This window comes from Ochotona princeps, chromosome 13 (genome assembly GCF_030435755.1).
Source record: "Ochotona princeps isolate mOchPri1 chromosome 13, mOchPri1.hap1, whole genome shotgun sequence".
Lineage (NCBI taxonomy): Eukaryota > Metazoa > Chordata > Mammalia > Lagomorpha > Ochotonidae > Ochotona > Ochotona princeps.
This window is the reverse complement of record NC_080844.1, coordinates 24,051,396-24,067,988: the sequence shown is the minus strand read 5'-3', so window position 1 is coordinate 24,067,988 and position 16,593 is coordinate 24,051,396. Positions and strand designations below refer to the sequence as shown.

General features: G+C 38.4%; 1 protein-coding gene and 1 long non-coding RNA gene across 4 annotated transcripts in view; one reads left to right on the top strand and one right to left on the bottom strand.

Annotated features, from left to right (window-relative positions):
• The window catches only part of PHYHIPL (phytanoyl-CoA 2-hydroxylase interacting protein like), a 34,055-nt gene extending 24,848 nt beyond the window's left edge, over positions 1–9,207 (bottom strand). The window contains exon 1 of one of the 3 annotated variants that reach the window (XM_004583394.4): positions 8,850–9,207. In XM_004583394.4, coding sequence (XP_004583451.1) covers positions 8,850–8,955 — 106 coding nt within the window. In that variant the 5' untranslated portion in view covers positions 8,956–9,207. Of the gene's footprint in view, positions 1–7,824; positions 7,935–8,030; positions 8,159–8,849 lie in introns of those variants that run through there. The other 2 variants (XM_058671480.1, XM_058671481.1) reach the window with 2 other exon arrangements.
• Positions 9,208–9,315: 108 nt separating this feature from the next.
• LOC131481670 (uncharacterized) overlaps positions 9,316–16,593 on the top strand; it is a 114,622-nt gene continuing 107,344 nt past the window's right edge. Inside the window, exon 1 of the long non-coding RNA XR_009246495.1 lies at positions 9,316–9,504. This is a non-coding gene — a long non-coding RNA (uncharacterized LOC131481670). The remainder of the gene's footprint in view (positions 9,505–16,593) is intronic.

Here is a 16,593-nt window from a genome sequence, read left to right as displayed (position 1 = left end):
TACTCTATTTTTTTAATTTTTCACATTTTTATTTTATTTTTAATACTGTAAATCACCCTAGGTCAAAGAGAAAAGCCCACGAAGCCAGAAGCAACTTCAAATCCACCATTCAGTCCTTGCTGTTACACACTTTCTACTCTATTCTTAATACAGGTACTAAAGTTGGAATGAATGTACAGGCAAATTCAGGGAAAGGCAACTGGATTAGCATTTATAAACAGCTTAAGATAACTGTACCCCATATTGGTGTTTAGATTGGAGCTGCACATCCAAATTTAGCTTCCTAGTAAGGTATGCCATGGGAGGAAGTACTGGTGGTTCAAGTAGCTGAGTTCCTACCTGTGACATGAAGAAAATTGAATTAAGTTCTAGGAGGCTGTTAACCTGGTCCAACCCTGGCTATTGCAGAACCTTGAGAATGAACCAATAGATGCAATTTCTATTTCTATTTGTTCTTTCTCTTTTCAATAAAAAATATGTACAAATTTTAAAAATAGTACAAATAAAAGGTAAATAAAAGCATAAAAGGGAACCAAGTGAATCTTAACTAATTAACATATATCAATTAATCACTGTATCCTCAAGCCTAGCATTACTTAAAACTCCGATCCATGGGCAGCTGTTTAGCTGGTGGTTAAGCCATCAGATTCAATGCTTGAATCCCAAATCAGAATAGCTGCTTTCAATACCCAGTACCAGGACCTGATCAAAGTTCCTTGCTACCTCAGACCCTGTGAGGCAGTGGGTTCCCGTCACCTACATGGGAGACCTGGATTAAGTTTCTAGTTTCCGGCACTGGGATTTAACATCTAATAAAAGGGCCATAAGGTTAAGCATTCTGTGAGTTGTGCATCATGCACACTGTCACCTCGACTCAATTGTGCTGCAAGAGAAAAGCCATAGATAACAACAAACATAGGTATGGCTGAGTTTCAATAAAATTTTACTTACAAAATCAGGCATATTTGTCTAAGTTTGGCCCAACTACCGTAATTTTTTATCTCTTTTCTAAATCACAGATTAACCTAAAAAAAAACTTAAAAAAAACTTAAAAACTGTGATTCATAGGCCCAGTGGCGTGGCCTAGTGGCTAAAGTCCTCGCCTTGAACACGCCAGGATTCCATATGGGCACCGGTTCTAATCCAGACATCTGCGCTTCCCATCCAGCTCCCTACTTGTGGCCTGGGAAAGCAGCCAAAGATGGCCCAATGCTTTGGGACCCTGCACCCACGTGGGAGACCTGGAGGAAGTTTCTGGCTCCTGGCTCTGGATCAGTACAGCACTGGCATTGCAGCCACTTGGGGAGTGAATCATCGGACGGAAGATCTTCCTCTCTCTTTCTCCTCCTCTCTGTATATCTGACTTTGTAATAAAAATAAATAAATCTTAAAAAAAAAACTGATTCATGTTGGCATTACCAACTTTTAGTATTTATCTATTTATTATTTACTACAGTATAGTTTTGTAAGTATAAAGGATTTTTCCTTTCCCTCTCCAATTTCTTCCCCCATCCCACTATTATTCCCCAAAATTCACAGTAGTATAGCTCCTTAGTAACAGTTACAAGATTAACTTTCTGCTATTTAAATGTGTCATGTCCTAGTAGGTATAGGTATAGGTAGAAGTAGAAAACATAGTGTCATATTGTATGGGTATATGTACATGTTTCAGAATGGGAGTCCTGCTTTTATTCAGGAGACATGAAATGTAACCTAACTTTACTTCCCAGTATTCTCAAATCCATGACATGATTCATTTGTGACAGTATATAATTACCTTTATTTATTTGTCATTTGTCTAAATGCTATCTTATCAGAGAGAAACAACCCAGATGTTCATCAACAGATGAATGGATAAAGAAACCATGGTATATCTACTCCATGGAATATCACTCTGCCATTAAAAATAATGAAATCCTAGCATTTGCAACAAAATGATCTCCACTGAAAACAATCATGCTTTGTGAAATAGGCAAGTCTCAAAAGGATAAGTATCATATGTTTTCTCTGGTATGACTTTTAATCTTTTAAAGATTAACAAATTTACCAACATACAGGTTCATTGAAGATGTGAAACAGTTTTTAAGAAATTAAAAACATACAGATTTATTTATGCTAGCATATCAAATAGCATATACTCAATCTCCCCTCAGGCATAAAAAAAAATTGGCTGAAATTCCAAGTACAAAACTCTTTAGTCAAATCACATCCTTAAGCAAATCACACCCACTGACTGACTTGAACCTGCAGAGTTCTTGTGTGCATTTTAACAAACAAGATTTAAAGTTGGCCTTCTCCAGAATGAGAAGACTACTTTGCTTCAAGGAGTGAGATACATAGTACACTAGTGTTCACTCTAAATACACTAGTGTTCACTCTAAAACTAAAGTCAAATTTTTACCTTCTTGTAGTCACTTCAGCTGTAGTCTGTGTAGTGAAATACATTTATCTATTAGTAGCTACAAGCAACTCTTCTCCCCATTCTAGAATTTCTTTCTGCAGAGCATACTAGGCTCAGTGTTTATTTCGTTTCCAATGGATCCCTCCTTTGATTCTCAATGTCTTAACATAGTTCATGTTTTCACCTTATAGTAATCCTCCTAAAATATCTTTTAAGATTCCAAAACAATTTTATAAAATTATTTTCAAAGTCTACTTTTCATAATATTAGAGTATCAAATGGTAATTTTTCTATAGTTCTCAAAGTATTAGCACAAGAATAGAAGTAGCTTTTGAGAAGCTGAAATAGTCTATAAATTGTTTTTCTTATGAGTAGCCACACTGAAACAATGACAAAGCAGTGTATAGTATTATTTGTTCTGGAAATCTCTATGGGAGATGTTAGTGATGCTAAAGAGGGCTAGGGCATACTTATTCTCTGAAACTTAAAATCTGATATATTAAAAATGATGTCATGATGTCTATATATGATTTCCATTCTCTTTTTGTTTCCTGCTAATAATCATGTTTGTTTTCCAGACAAAATCCCAAAGTTACTCATAGTCCTATTCCTTTGTTTTGAAAATTTAATCACTAATTCTTAGTAAATTTTTTTCTGGATTTCTTTTATACAACCAATACGACCTTATACATAGAGAATATGCTGACACTTTCTACTTATTTATGCTACCTAGATTTTCCTATTATTCCACATATTTCTGTCAGAAGTTTTCCTCAAACATGGATTTTACGTTTCAAATGTTATGTATATACAAATACCCTGCTTCTATAATGGTCTAGTTTGTGCTCATTAGTAACAGAGTATTTTAAACAACCAAAGAGCATGGAATATGATTTATAGTCAAAATGGAACTAGATGATAAAGGAGGAAATATTCTTACAGAGGAATGTAATAGAAAAGGGAAGTGAGCCCAAGGAAGGAAAGCATTACATAGGGTGAAACTTAAATTACACATCGACTAACAGGAGACCAGAAAACAAGGAGGCTTATGCTTGTTACAAGTGATGCAGTTCCTTTTATTACAAAAGCTCAGAATACAATAATATCAAAAAATTAAAGTAGAAAAGGAAAACTAGGATGACATGAGGAAGAACTATCAGAAAAGATAGAGTCATGTGATTAGTAAGCTAACAATTAAGTGTTCTGTAGAGAAAACATTTCTGACTGGCCTACAGAGGCAACAAGGCAAGTTGCCAGCCTTACTACTTACGACACATCAGTCATTCTACCACTGGAGGGAGTCTGGTCACATATCCTTTGAGGTATCTTTACTCACAGCATCCTGGTCATCCCTGGAAATGAATGAAAACCCCTACCAAGAATATGAATTGGTTCAACATAATCTGATGATATTTAAGGTCTCTGTTTCGTTTAGCTTTTATTTTACTTTTGCTGCATTCTCACTAATCAAAATTTACAGTAACTCTACAGTTACATCTGGGTCAAAGAAATCCTGAGGTCAAAGGTCACTGTACCGATCTAGCCTGAGGGGAAAAAAAAAGATACTTTTCTTTGCAAGAACAGACCAGGACTCTGATACAAATACCTATGCAAAGCAGGCATCAAGGACACAATTCCCATGAACAGCAGCAACCAACACATTTGACCCAGAAGCTGAAGACAGTTTTTATGGCAAGGTTAGCACTAAAGGAATGGTAACACAGAAGTGATGCTGTGATTTTAAAATTTACTGTTCTATTAAAATCCAAATTCAGTCCCACTAATCAATCATTAAGAAATGGTTTCATAACTAAAAAACAACTGGAATTATTCGAAAACAAAAAAATTTCCATATTCACAAAAAAGAAAATTAGAAAGCATAGCAACTAAGATCTAACATGGTGTTATCACTGTTGCAGGCTGAGTAATGACTACCTTACATTTTTTATAATTGAAACATTAAAAAGGTAACAGTTATGAGAATTCCTCCTACATGCTTGTTCAATTCCGAAAACGTTATTGAGGATTACCTAATGTAGCATTATGCTACCAAGCGTTCTGACATTACTTCATGCTTGTAAAGTTAAAAACTACTTTTTTTTTAAAGATTTATTTTTAAAATTTGTATTGGGAAGTCAGACATACAGAGAGGAGGAGAGACATAGAGGAAAATCTTCCGTCTGATGACTCACTCCCTAAGCGGCCACAATGGTTGGAGCTGTGCCAATCAGAAGTCAGGAGCCTGAAGCCTCTTCCAGGTCTCCCATGTGGGTGCAGGGCCCCAAGGCCTTGGGCCATCCTTGACTGCTTTCCCAGGCCACAAGTAGGGAGCTGGATGGGAAGCGCAGATGTCTGGATTAGAACCAGAGCTCATATGGTATCCCAGTTGTACAAGGCGAGGACTTGAACCGCTAGGCTACTGCACCAGCCCCCTCAAAACTGCTTTATGAATACTTAAATAACTTAAGTAGATAAAACAACATCCAAATGCAAAATATATAAGATTTATTTTTATTGGAAGGTCAGATATACAGAGAAGATAGACAAAGAGGAAGATCTTCTGTCCAATCATTCACACTCCAAGTGGCCACAATGGCCAGAGCTAAGCCGATCCAAAGCCAGAAGCATGGAGCCTCTTCCAAGTGTCCCACGCAGGTGCAGGGTCCCAAGACTTTCCCAGGCCACAAGCAGGGAGCTGGGTGGGAAGTGGGGCTGCTGGGATTAGAACCAGTGCCTATATGGTATCCTGGCACATGCAAGGCGAGGACTTTAGGCACTAAGCTACTACACTGGGCCCAGAAATATATCTTTTAAAATATGTTAAAAGACAAGGAAACCCATTAATTTCTGAGCAGATAATTACCTTTAAAAGGTGTTCCCTTGTTGACTAGCACCATAAACTCCATTAAACATATCCCTGACAGTCATAAAATGCCCTAATCATAGAAATACTTATTAGAAGCAGGAAGGTAGGGAGGATTTAACTGTTATAAAATTAATTTTGCACTTTCTTTTTATAAGAAGGATACGGGGAACTTGGTACATGTAATATAATATGAAGAGAAATCTCCAATAGGCAAACTAAACTTGAATATATTTGTATCTATCTGTATGTGAGTATACATACATACTTCAAGAAGTTCACAGAAAATGAAATAAAAATATTACTTTGGTATAAAATTACTAAAATTCATGCAAGGTTTTTTTCTTAGTGTACATGTTCTGTAAACTTTCTGATGATCCTGCATGTATAGGCACTCATGTGCATAATAAAGAGACAAGCGGAAGTAATGTGGGCTCTAGGTGGGTTAGGCAGCTATTTTGTTGTATCACAGGTCAGTAAGGGTCCAAAATATCTACCTGAAGAAGTCAACTGGAAATGGGGTATCACATAGTAAAAATTGTAGGTGAAAACCATTCATGTTTCCTTCAGGTTTTTTTTTTTTGTGAAAGTCATAATGTAAATACATTGAACTTTCAACTTCAGCAGAAATGAACAGAAATATTCTTCTGTTTGCAATCGTGATGAGCAGAAACAACTATGATCTACCATACACCTTCAGGAAGTTCTGGAAAGAAGTCTATCCAGAATTCTCATTTTGAGCTGCAAACAACTAATATCTTGGCAGGGACCACATATTGGCAACTAACGGCAATACGTTATTCATTAATAATGTATCTAAAAGGCCTCTTGCTAATTCAAACTCCAGTTATATGATCACTTGAACTCTACCTCATATGTGAGACCACTAAATATTTTGAGAAACTATAAAAAAGAAACATTGCAAATTGATGCTAATGTAGCAAATATCCATTTAAATAAAAGCAAACAAGAAAAGATATAAATGAGGAGAGCCAAGAAAACACATCTGTGATCACAAACTACAGCTCTTAGTTGATATAATATGCAAATCATAATTTTAAAAACATCTGTAAGTGAATAGCATAAAAGGAAATACATATTGGTACTCAGACTTTACCATAACTTACTCCACTTTAAGGAATTAGCTTTTCTGAGTTTTTACATTACTGAATAGAATAAAACAAGAAAAGTGAAAACTCAAAAAATACATTTGTACAACAAAATCTGGAAAATAAAGTTCTTATTGTGTGTTTGAGTTTATCAATAGATCTTCTATCACAACCTGTCATTCTATAATATATATGTATACTGCTAAAATAATGATTTAAGGAAAGTAAACAAAATGAAATGGGAAAATAATATCTAGTGAAAAATCTCAATATGAAATGACGCTAGAAAACTGTGGTTTACAAACTTAAGGCAACACTTGATAAGCTGTGATTTTATACATATACATGTTTATATGTATATACATATAAAAAACTATACTATCCCTAAATAAATTGCTCCTAGACAGACAACATTTTTGGAATTGACATGTAAGATAACACAAAAAGTAAAGTGTTTAACAACTTCATTAACAGGGGAACTATTTCCAATTTTTTACATATCTTCTGGGAAAGAAGTAGTAGGTCTTTGTATGCATTGCTAAAAGCGATTTTACAAGAAGAAATTCGAGTAAATTAAACAATCTAGAAGATTGCAATAGTAATTTTCAAATATACTATTTAATGCCAGCACTCCCCCAAGTTAACTATTATACAATATGAATCTTATAAAATGAGCAAAAAGTGAACAGAAAAAAACTAAAAAAAAATCAGAATAAAACAAAACCTACTTTGGGAGAACACAATAAGTACAGCATTAATTTTTGTACTCATAGTATTAACTGCTAACTTAAAAAGAAACACTTTCTTCTAGAATCTTTGAAATAAGTATCAACAATGAGTTGCCTTTTTCAATTACTATAGGAGAAAGAGTTGATAAGTCCTTGAAGTAAACATAAAATTCACTTTCATTAGAGACATAATTTTTTTTAATTGAGAATTGAGCCTAATAAAAACATTTGTAATTTTCAGTGGTAGCATGTCTAAAAGCCATTTCATCAAATAATAAACTATAATTAAAATTACTCCCTGTATGGTATGCTAAAATTAATTTTTATAGTCGGATCATTGACGCTGTTACACAGAGTAAACAAAATGAATTTTTTAGATGCCATAAATATACGCATTTACTACTATGGTGACCAGAATGGACTATGAGTAAAAACATAAGTAGACTTTAAGAGATTGTTTAAAGTGGCTTTAGTTTCAGAATGCTTGAATTTTGTGTAAGAGTTTTCACATGTATATTAATAATACATTGAATAGCAAACTAGAATTGTAATAACAGGAAATTGATCAATTGGTTGTTATCTGACCTAACTGTACCAAAGAGCACAGCCTACCCAACTTACTACACACCATTGCAGTGACTGGAAACAAGACCTCTGCTCCCTGTTTGGATCACACCGATGTATTTTACAACCTTTCTGTGAGCGTTCAGTACGTGTACACACCTTCAGTTAAAACATTTCACAATCATTACCACGGTATATGTTAAACATTAATTTTCTAGACACTCAAGAGCGTTCAAGGTCCTCTGCAGAACACAGAAGTTGTTTTTTCCCTTGTCAGCTGTAGAATTTTACAATTGTTCAGCTAATTAATGAATGATCGGATGATTTCTTCGCAAATGAAGTCCTATTCCACATTAATAAAATACCTGCGAATCTCCAGGAGCACAGAGGCGCCCGACCCACCACACTGCCCAGAGCCCGGGCTCTGTGTGCAGCGCTCCGAACCCGGGTCCATCCACTCCCACTTAGTGCAATAAATGATAGAATGTCAACACACAATAGTGCGGACCCGCCACATATTCTAAATCACAGTCGACCTATTAGGCCGATTCCTTCGCAGATTTTTGACAGTTCCCGACTCAGCCTGGAATCACAAAGCCTGTGTCTGTCCTTGGTGCTGAAACGCATTTTTTTTCCTGGCTATTGGCTGAAAAAAAAAAAGTCACCCTGGTCCCAGTGGATCAAGAGACTTTTGAACGTGGGGAGTTTGAGAATGGAGGTTTTAAAGAAGTGAGAGCTAAGTTTCTAGGCAGAAAAGGGGGAACCACTGCAGTTTGTGTGTGTGGTCACAGTGGGTGCTGGAAGCATCCAGAGAGCACTTCCCCCGTGGGTGCCAGGGGACCCAGGAAATCTGGACTGCGGCAAAGATCGGAAATAACCAGGACCCGGCAGGCGAGGCAGCCAGGAACCAGCGCTCCCGGGGCCAAACGGGTGAAGGCAGGCGGCGAGGGGTGCCTGGCCGCGGACGGAGAAGGCGCCAGCCAGACGTGGGTCCTTTTGTTTCTGGGGTGAGGGGCGGAGGGCAGAGGGGAGCCAGCACCTGCACCGATTCTCAAAGGAGGGGGACACAACAAAAGACCCTGCCAGCCAAGCGGGCGGCGGCGTCGAAGCGGCCGCGAAGCCCCTGCGAGGGCTCGGCCCCCTCTGCTCACGGCCCGACCGACCGACCGACCGACCGCGCTTACCGTCCCGGTCGCACAGCTGAATGGCCTCCAGGCTGAGGTTTTTGATCACCTCCTCACAGGGACTTGTGGGGCTGTTGAGGGCATGATCCAGGCGTGGTACATCCATTTTTTCCAACCCCCTTCAAAAGCCCGCCTGCTTGGATTCCAGGCTCTCTCGCCGGGGAGCCAGGTGGGCGAGAAGGGCGGGAAAGGAAAGGGGGAGTGGCAGAGGAAAGGAGAAGGCCTGGGACGCGGCGGCGGCGAGGAGCCGAGGCCGGGCAGCCCGGCTTGGAGAGCCACCGCCAAGGCGACGGCCGGCCGTGGCAGGAGCTCCGGGCAGTGTGAGGTTCTCGGAGACCCAGCGAGCGGGACCCGGCGCGCGAGGGCGGGCGGGAGGCGCGCGCGCCCGGCGGGGAGGGGACACGGCGGGCGCGCGAGGGACGTGAGGGAGGCCGCGCGACGCGTGCACGCACGAGGGGGACGCGACCCTCCCCGCCCGGCCGCGCGCACGCGCCCCCGCTGCCCTTGCGCCGCGTCACCTCACCCGTGAGGCGTCGGACGGCCAGGCAGGCGTGAGGGACACGGGACGCCGCACACGGCGGGCGCTCTCCTCAGGGCCTCAGGCCGAGCCCGAGTTGTCACTACGGAGTCTGCCCGGGGAGGCGAGGGCGAGCAGGTTGGTTGCTGGTGAAGGAAGGATTGGAAAAAACAAGGGCCCCTCCCCCTTTGGAATGGGCGCTTGGAGTCAGCGGGCACTGGGCTACTCGCTGCCCGCATCCTGCTGGCTCCCACCTGGCAGGCAAAAACACCTGGCTGGGAGTGAAGGAGGAGTCCATGACCTCAGGAGCCTAGGAATTCAGGGACAGCATTTTGGCCACCCCCAAAGCGGGCCAAACATGGCGATGCCTTACTGCCAGAAAACCCGAGAGGTGTAGCAAGACGCTAACTAGCTAACCCACAGAAAAGAGCACAGACATGCTTGGGGATGACACCAGTTCTCAACGTGCCTTCGCAGCTGAGCTTCATTCATTTTATTCATTCAGTCAGTCAGCAGAGGAGTAGCCAACGATTGTGTGCGGGTTTTAATAGAGGGGAAAAACAACATTTGCTCTGGTAGATACAGCAGGGACCTTTGCTGGGATAGAAAGTGAAGATGGACTTGTGACATTCTCAAGTCACGCGTTGCTTTGAGTCACACTGAAGAATCTGCAGTGCATTTAGTGCATGTGCAAATGTTTTAAAAATGAAATTCACGTAACAACCTATTGACGTGAATGGCCATTCGCTTTGAAATAGTCTTTAGCTTTGTTGTTATCTCAGGATCAAAAGCGGTGCCCCTCTTTTTGTAGCATGTGCTTGTTGGTAATTAATTTGTTCCCTATTGATTTTCTAATAACAAAAATGAACGTTCACCATTAAAGTAACAATTTACATATAGATTGCTATATGCTACCCTTTCTAGTCACAGCCATTTAGCTGTAACATGATGAAATCTAGCTCATTGAAACCTTGTAAAATGGAGGAGGTCAACTTAAGGTAAAAATAAGCTTGTAAAAAACTTAGTACTACTTGCAAGTTCATAACAATCTGTGAAAGATAATTGAGTGAATTAAAGTGAAACCTCATAATGAACGTAGGTAGTAGTGAAGACGGATTTTCTTTTTATGAAGTTTGAAAGAATTCTTGTGTTAAGATGGAGGTGTCCCCAAGGAGAAGGTAAATTATTACCTGTCAAGAGATGGGAAAAGAGTACTTATTGGTGAATTTCCTGTGTTTGAATGCCTAGCTTTGTGTCACTAGAAATTGGTATTGTAAACCATAGTAGGTTCATCTTTTAGAGTAAGCTCAAATTTATAAAGTTCTGGAAGAACTCTGTAAGCTAGAACAACAGTTTATTGCTTTACAAATGGAAAACATGCATGAACTTCAAATATGACTCAAATATGTGTTAAGCAATTACTATGTCCAAGACAACACATTTGTTGAATCCATTTAGAACCAGAAAAATTAAAAACATGAAGCTGATTTTCTCATGTCTCATACGAGTGCTTAGGTTTGAGTATCTGCTCTGCTTCCAGTCCAGCTTCCTGCTCATATGCAGCCTGGGAAGCAGCAAGCGATGGCGCCCAGGTACTTGGGTCCCGGCCAACCATGCAGAAGACTTGGATAGGAGATTTCAGACTCTTGGCTTGGCCTACTCAAGCCCCAACTCTTGTGTTTGGGAAGTGAGCTGATGAATGGATAACCAGTCAGCCTCTTTCTGTCTTTGACATAAAAACAATAAATAAAATTTAAGCATGACAGATGTTAAGAAAGATGAATTATGGAAGATTGTGAAAGCACATGGAGGTCATAGTCTGGCTTGTCAGGAAAGCCTCTAAAATGATTTTGTCTTAATGGAATGGGAAACTATTAAAAAGCTTTAAATGGAGAATTAGTATGACCAGATTTACAGGCAAGGATATTTATGTAATTGGAAAAGGCAATATTTTAAGAAATATCAATGTGACTTTCTGGGTGTGAGACCTATTTGATCCAAGGGACCTTTCTGCTAAGGATTGGATTACTGTGTAAGAAAATGTATGTGGTTTTTGATATTTAATGTTGTATTAATCTGTGAACCCTTTGAAAGGCAGAGAGAGCTTCTAACTGTTGGTTCACAACATGCAGGGCTGCACTGAGGCTGACTCCCACACCTGAGAACTCAGTCCAGGTCTGCAGAGTTTGTGGTAGGATCCCAGGTACATGAGCCATCACCACTACTTCCCAAGGTGTGCACTGGCAGGCAACTGGATTGAGGAGGCAGAAATGGGTATAAAAACCAATGTTCCAATGTAGGACATTGTCGTCTTAGATGCTAGGCCTGGCATCCACCCCAATAAAGGATTTTAAAAACTTTTAGGCTTCAGATCAGGACATGGTCAAGAGATAAAATGTGTATTTCTTTATTGCTTAACATATCAATGCTGAGAGTTTGAAAAGGTAGAAGAGCTAGAGGAAGGAAACCAAATACATTTTTACTCCCTCCCACCATAAAGATGTCAGATCAGAACTTGTGGAAAAAGTCATGATAAATGAAATTTCTGCCCAGTGTTCAAATCAGGAGCTATATGGCCAGGCTAAGGAGAAGCCACATTTAAGTAATCTTGAATCAAGAGCATCATAGTTAGGCAGATATAGTGTGAATTTATTTTGCAGTACTAATTAAAGTTTCTGTGTACTCAAAAGGTAGCTGAATTTAGAGTTAGAAAATATGTCATGAGTCCTCATGTTGAAACAACGCCAAGATTTTGGGATGGGCTTTCTAGATCAGAGATGTCTAAACTAGCAAAGAGATAAGATTCACCAGTAAGATCGCTGATCAAATGAGTTTCTCTAGCCAGCAGCTTCAAGTCAAAGACCAGAAGCAACCAGGCATGCAAGGGGATGGCATCACGGAGTTCAGGGGAGGCAGAAGGCACAATTGGATCCAAGGATCCTTTTCCTGAATGCCTCAGTACATTTCCTCAATGCTCCTCTCCCCTGATATTCCTAGTACCATCTGAAAGAGGAGGAAGGTGGAAATATTACAGACAGAATCTTTAACCTAACAAAGCTGAACAACTTTAGGTAAAGAACTGATTAAAGTACTGATTGAACACTGGTTCCCAAATTACACTTACAAACACGTTAAAAGTATTCCTGTGCCTCTGTTTCTTAATGAGATTTCTTAATGCGTAAACATCAAATAAGTTTTAGATAAAATTCTATCATGCCCCACAGAAATTGAAGTATAGAATCCCCAAATACTTCACCCACTTAATTGTTAGTTGAGGTAGCAGAGTTCACTGTAACTAAAATCCTTCCAATTTCTTAAGCCCCAAACACAAATATCACATTATAAAAATGATTAATTTTTGCCCTACACTTTTATATTTCCATAAGACTTTACTCTCAGACAATCACAGTAAGATTTTTAAGTGAGTGTACAGGAACAGTCAAGCTCAGATTTGAGAAGGACCGTAAATATGTTATAGTTTAATACCTATTGAAAGTTGAAGCCCTGGTGATTATTTTCTAAAAAACAGTAAAGTAAAATCATGAATAACCCAAAGTCTTCTTTCCTAGCAAAAACATGCTACCTATTAGGGCTGTGCAGAGGTTTTTATTTCCCCACTGTGTTAGTTGGACAATAATTCTTTCTATTGTTGCCCATATATATTTAAATCTCTGGCCAAATATACCCAGTTATTTCAAAAGTTTCTGCTGTCACCTTACTTTCAATCCCTCTATCATTTTGATACTTGCTCCTAGATAATTTCATGTTTTTGTATCTAGGCAGAGAGTAAGAGTGAAGGGGAAAAAACAACACATGTAGTAACAAACTACAAAAATGAATTATAAAATGCAGAAGTAGTTATTTCTCCTCATACTGTAATCTTTCCCAAAGCAAAAGATAAGCACATAATTGAGAAAGCTGAAAACAACTCAAATATTTTAAATTACTTGCTCTGATTTAAGTTGAGTAGTGTCTGGACTTGTGAAAATTAACTGAGCGCATGGATTAGAAGATACAAAATGAATTAATAGGCACCTCATAAAGCTACAACACAGTTATTGTAGAATATTAAGAACCCTATTAAGAAAGTATATATGATCAATTTTACAGCAAAAATTTCTGGAAATAACCAAAAATATTGAAAACTCATATATTTAAATATTTTTATAACTTAGAATTTTTGGAGCTTTTAAAACACAAACAGTTCAACATATACAAATCAATAAATGTGATGCACCATATTAATAGAATGAAGGACAAAACATGACTATATAAGCTGCAGAAAAATTATTCAACAGAATTTAACAGTCTTTTAAGATAAAAGAATTGGGCCCAATGCAATGGAACAATGGCTAAATACTTGCTTTGCAAGCGCTGAGATTCTATAGGGGCACCGGTCATTGTCCCAGCTGTTCCACTTCCCATCCAGCCTCCTGCTTGTGGCATGGAAGACAGTAAAGGATGGCCCAAAGCCTTGGGACCCTGCATCTTTGTGCCAGGGAGACCTGGAAAAAGCTCCTAGATTGTAGCTTTGAATTGGCTCAGCTCCGGCAGTTGCAGCCACTTGGGGAGTTAACCAATGGATGGAAGATCTTTATCTTTCCTTCTCTCTGTAATCTGCCTTTTCAATAAAAACATAAATCTTATAAAAAGATAAAAGAATCACCTCAACAAGCTGGTTATAATATCTTAATACGTTGAGTGACATATAAAATTGAGAAATCTGCAAATATGAACATACTCATATACTTAAAAACATACTCATACTTAAAAGCTTCTGCAAGTTCAGGAATGAAATAGCAATCTCATCTCTCAATCTTCTGTTCTACACAGTACTAAAAATCCTAACAAGAAAAGTTATGAAAAAATAAAAGCCGTTCAAAAATCAGAAAGGAGGAAGTTAGATTGTCTGTTTCTGTGGATGACACATCACTCTAGTACATAGGAAACTCCAGTGACTTCAAAAAATACATTCTGAAAAGCTGCAGGGTTCAAAGTCAACATACAAAATCAATAGCATTTCTATGCACTAAAATAAACTATTCAAAAAAGTAGTGTCAAAAAGAATACTTAGGGATAAATGTAATCAAGGTAAGAGAACTGCAGTGAAAATATAAAACACCACTAAGATTTAGTAGCCAAATAATTAGATAATTCATGTTCACAAACAAGAAAAGTGAATATTGTTTAGGTGTCCACATTAAGTGATCTTCAGATTAAATGCGATTCAGATTAAAATTTCAGTGGCATTTTTCACAGAAATAGAACAAATCTCCAAATTTATATGAAATTACAAAACGCCCCCAAAGAACTTGAAAGGGAATAATCTAATCAAGAAGAATAAAATTTGAGGCATCATACTTCTTAACCTCAGTCCACATTATAAAGCTATGGTGATCATAAAAACATTCACATCACAATGGACCAGAATAGAGAATGAAGCAGTGAAGTTACACATGTATAATCCCTTTTTATGAAAATAAGGATATACAATAAGAATAGATACTTCAATAAACGGTATTTCGAAAAGTACATGTCTACATGCAAGTCCCACCCTGCCAAGCATTAGATTTTCACCTATTCCACATATAGCCATCACCCAAAATGAACCAAGTACTTAAACATAAGGCCTGAAACTATAAAATTCCTATGAGAAATCACTAAGAAAATGTTTTGTTAATTTAGTTATAATTTAATTTTATCACTAAAAGTGCAATCAGCAAAAGCAAAATGGAAAACAAAAAGCAAAATGGACAAGTCAAACTATCAAAAGAAAAGATTCTGCAATGCAATGGAAATAACCAACAAAATAAAAAGGTATCCTATGAAATGAGAGTATTTGTAAATCACATATCATAAAAGAGGTGACTTTCCAAAAAAGATTAGGGGTGTGGGGTAGTTGGATTTTGATCAAGACGCCACAGGGGACACCTGCACCCAATATTTGCCAGAATCATGACTTCCCAATTTCAACTTCCTGCTAATGCACATCCTGGGATATAGTAGATGATAGCTCAAGTCCTTGGGTCTCTGCCACCCCCATGGGAGACATCGATTGAGTTCTGGCTCCTGGCTTTGATCTGACTCATGACATATGAGAAGTGAACTAACAGATGGCAGACATCTCTCTGCCTTTCAAATAAAAGTAATAGAGTTGAAATTTGTGTGTATAAAACATAATTCAAACAGCAATAAACAACCCAATTAAAACTGAGCAGAGGACCTGAATGGGCATTTTCCCAAAGAAGACATGTAATTGACATTTAGGTATAAGTTAAAATGTTCAACACTACTAAACATCAGGAAAATACAAGTCACATGTAACCTCATTCCTGTTACACTGGTTGCTATTAGAAAGACATAATAAGTGTTGTCAAGAATGTAAGGAAAAGGAAGCTTATACATTGCTGGTGGTGATTTAAATTGGTTTTGCCAGTGCTGAAAACATTATAAATTGTCCTCAGAACAGTAAAAATGAAACTATTATATGATCAAACAGACCATTTCATATGTACATCCAAAGTAAATGAGATACTTCATGGAGACATTTATAATCCAATGTTTTCAACATTCACAATAGTTAAGGTGTTTATACAACTGATGTGTCTATTGATGAATGGATAATGAGGAAAACATGATTTCTGTACATTTACATACATGTGTATGTATTATTCACCCTTTAAGAAGAATGAATTTAAATGAAATAAGTCAGACACAGAAAAATAAATACTACATGAGCTCACTTGTATGTTGATGCCAACAACAAGAACAACAAAAATCAAGTCCATGTTAACCGAGTGATTACTCTGGGGGGTTTGGAGCTTAGAACTAAATCAAGAGCTCTCATGTGGGTGCAAGGCACCCAACTATTTGAGCCCTTACCACTGCCTGTAGGGTCATTGTTACCAGGAAACTGGAGTCAGGAGCCAGAGCTCGTTAATGAACCCAAGTGCTCTGAGAACTTGGTACCTTAAATATGAAGCCAAACACATATCTTCCTCATTTGTTCTTACTAGTTCAGAAAGTCCTGGTAAAACTTTAAGTACTTCCCCTTCTTTCATACTGCTCTCTAGTCAGTACCTGTGAACTGCAAAGAAGAATTACTCTACTAGGATGAAAAAAAAAATAATAAAGGACCACAGTTCCATAGGAGTATAAACAGCACTAAGCAACAAAATCAAATCTCAAATATTCTACCATTAGGAGAGTGCTGTAAAAAGTTCATGG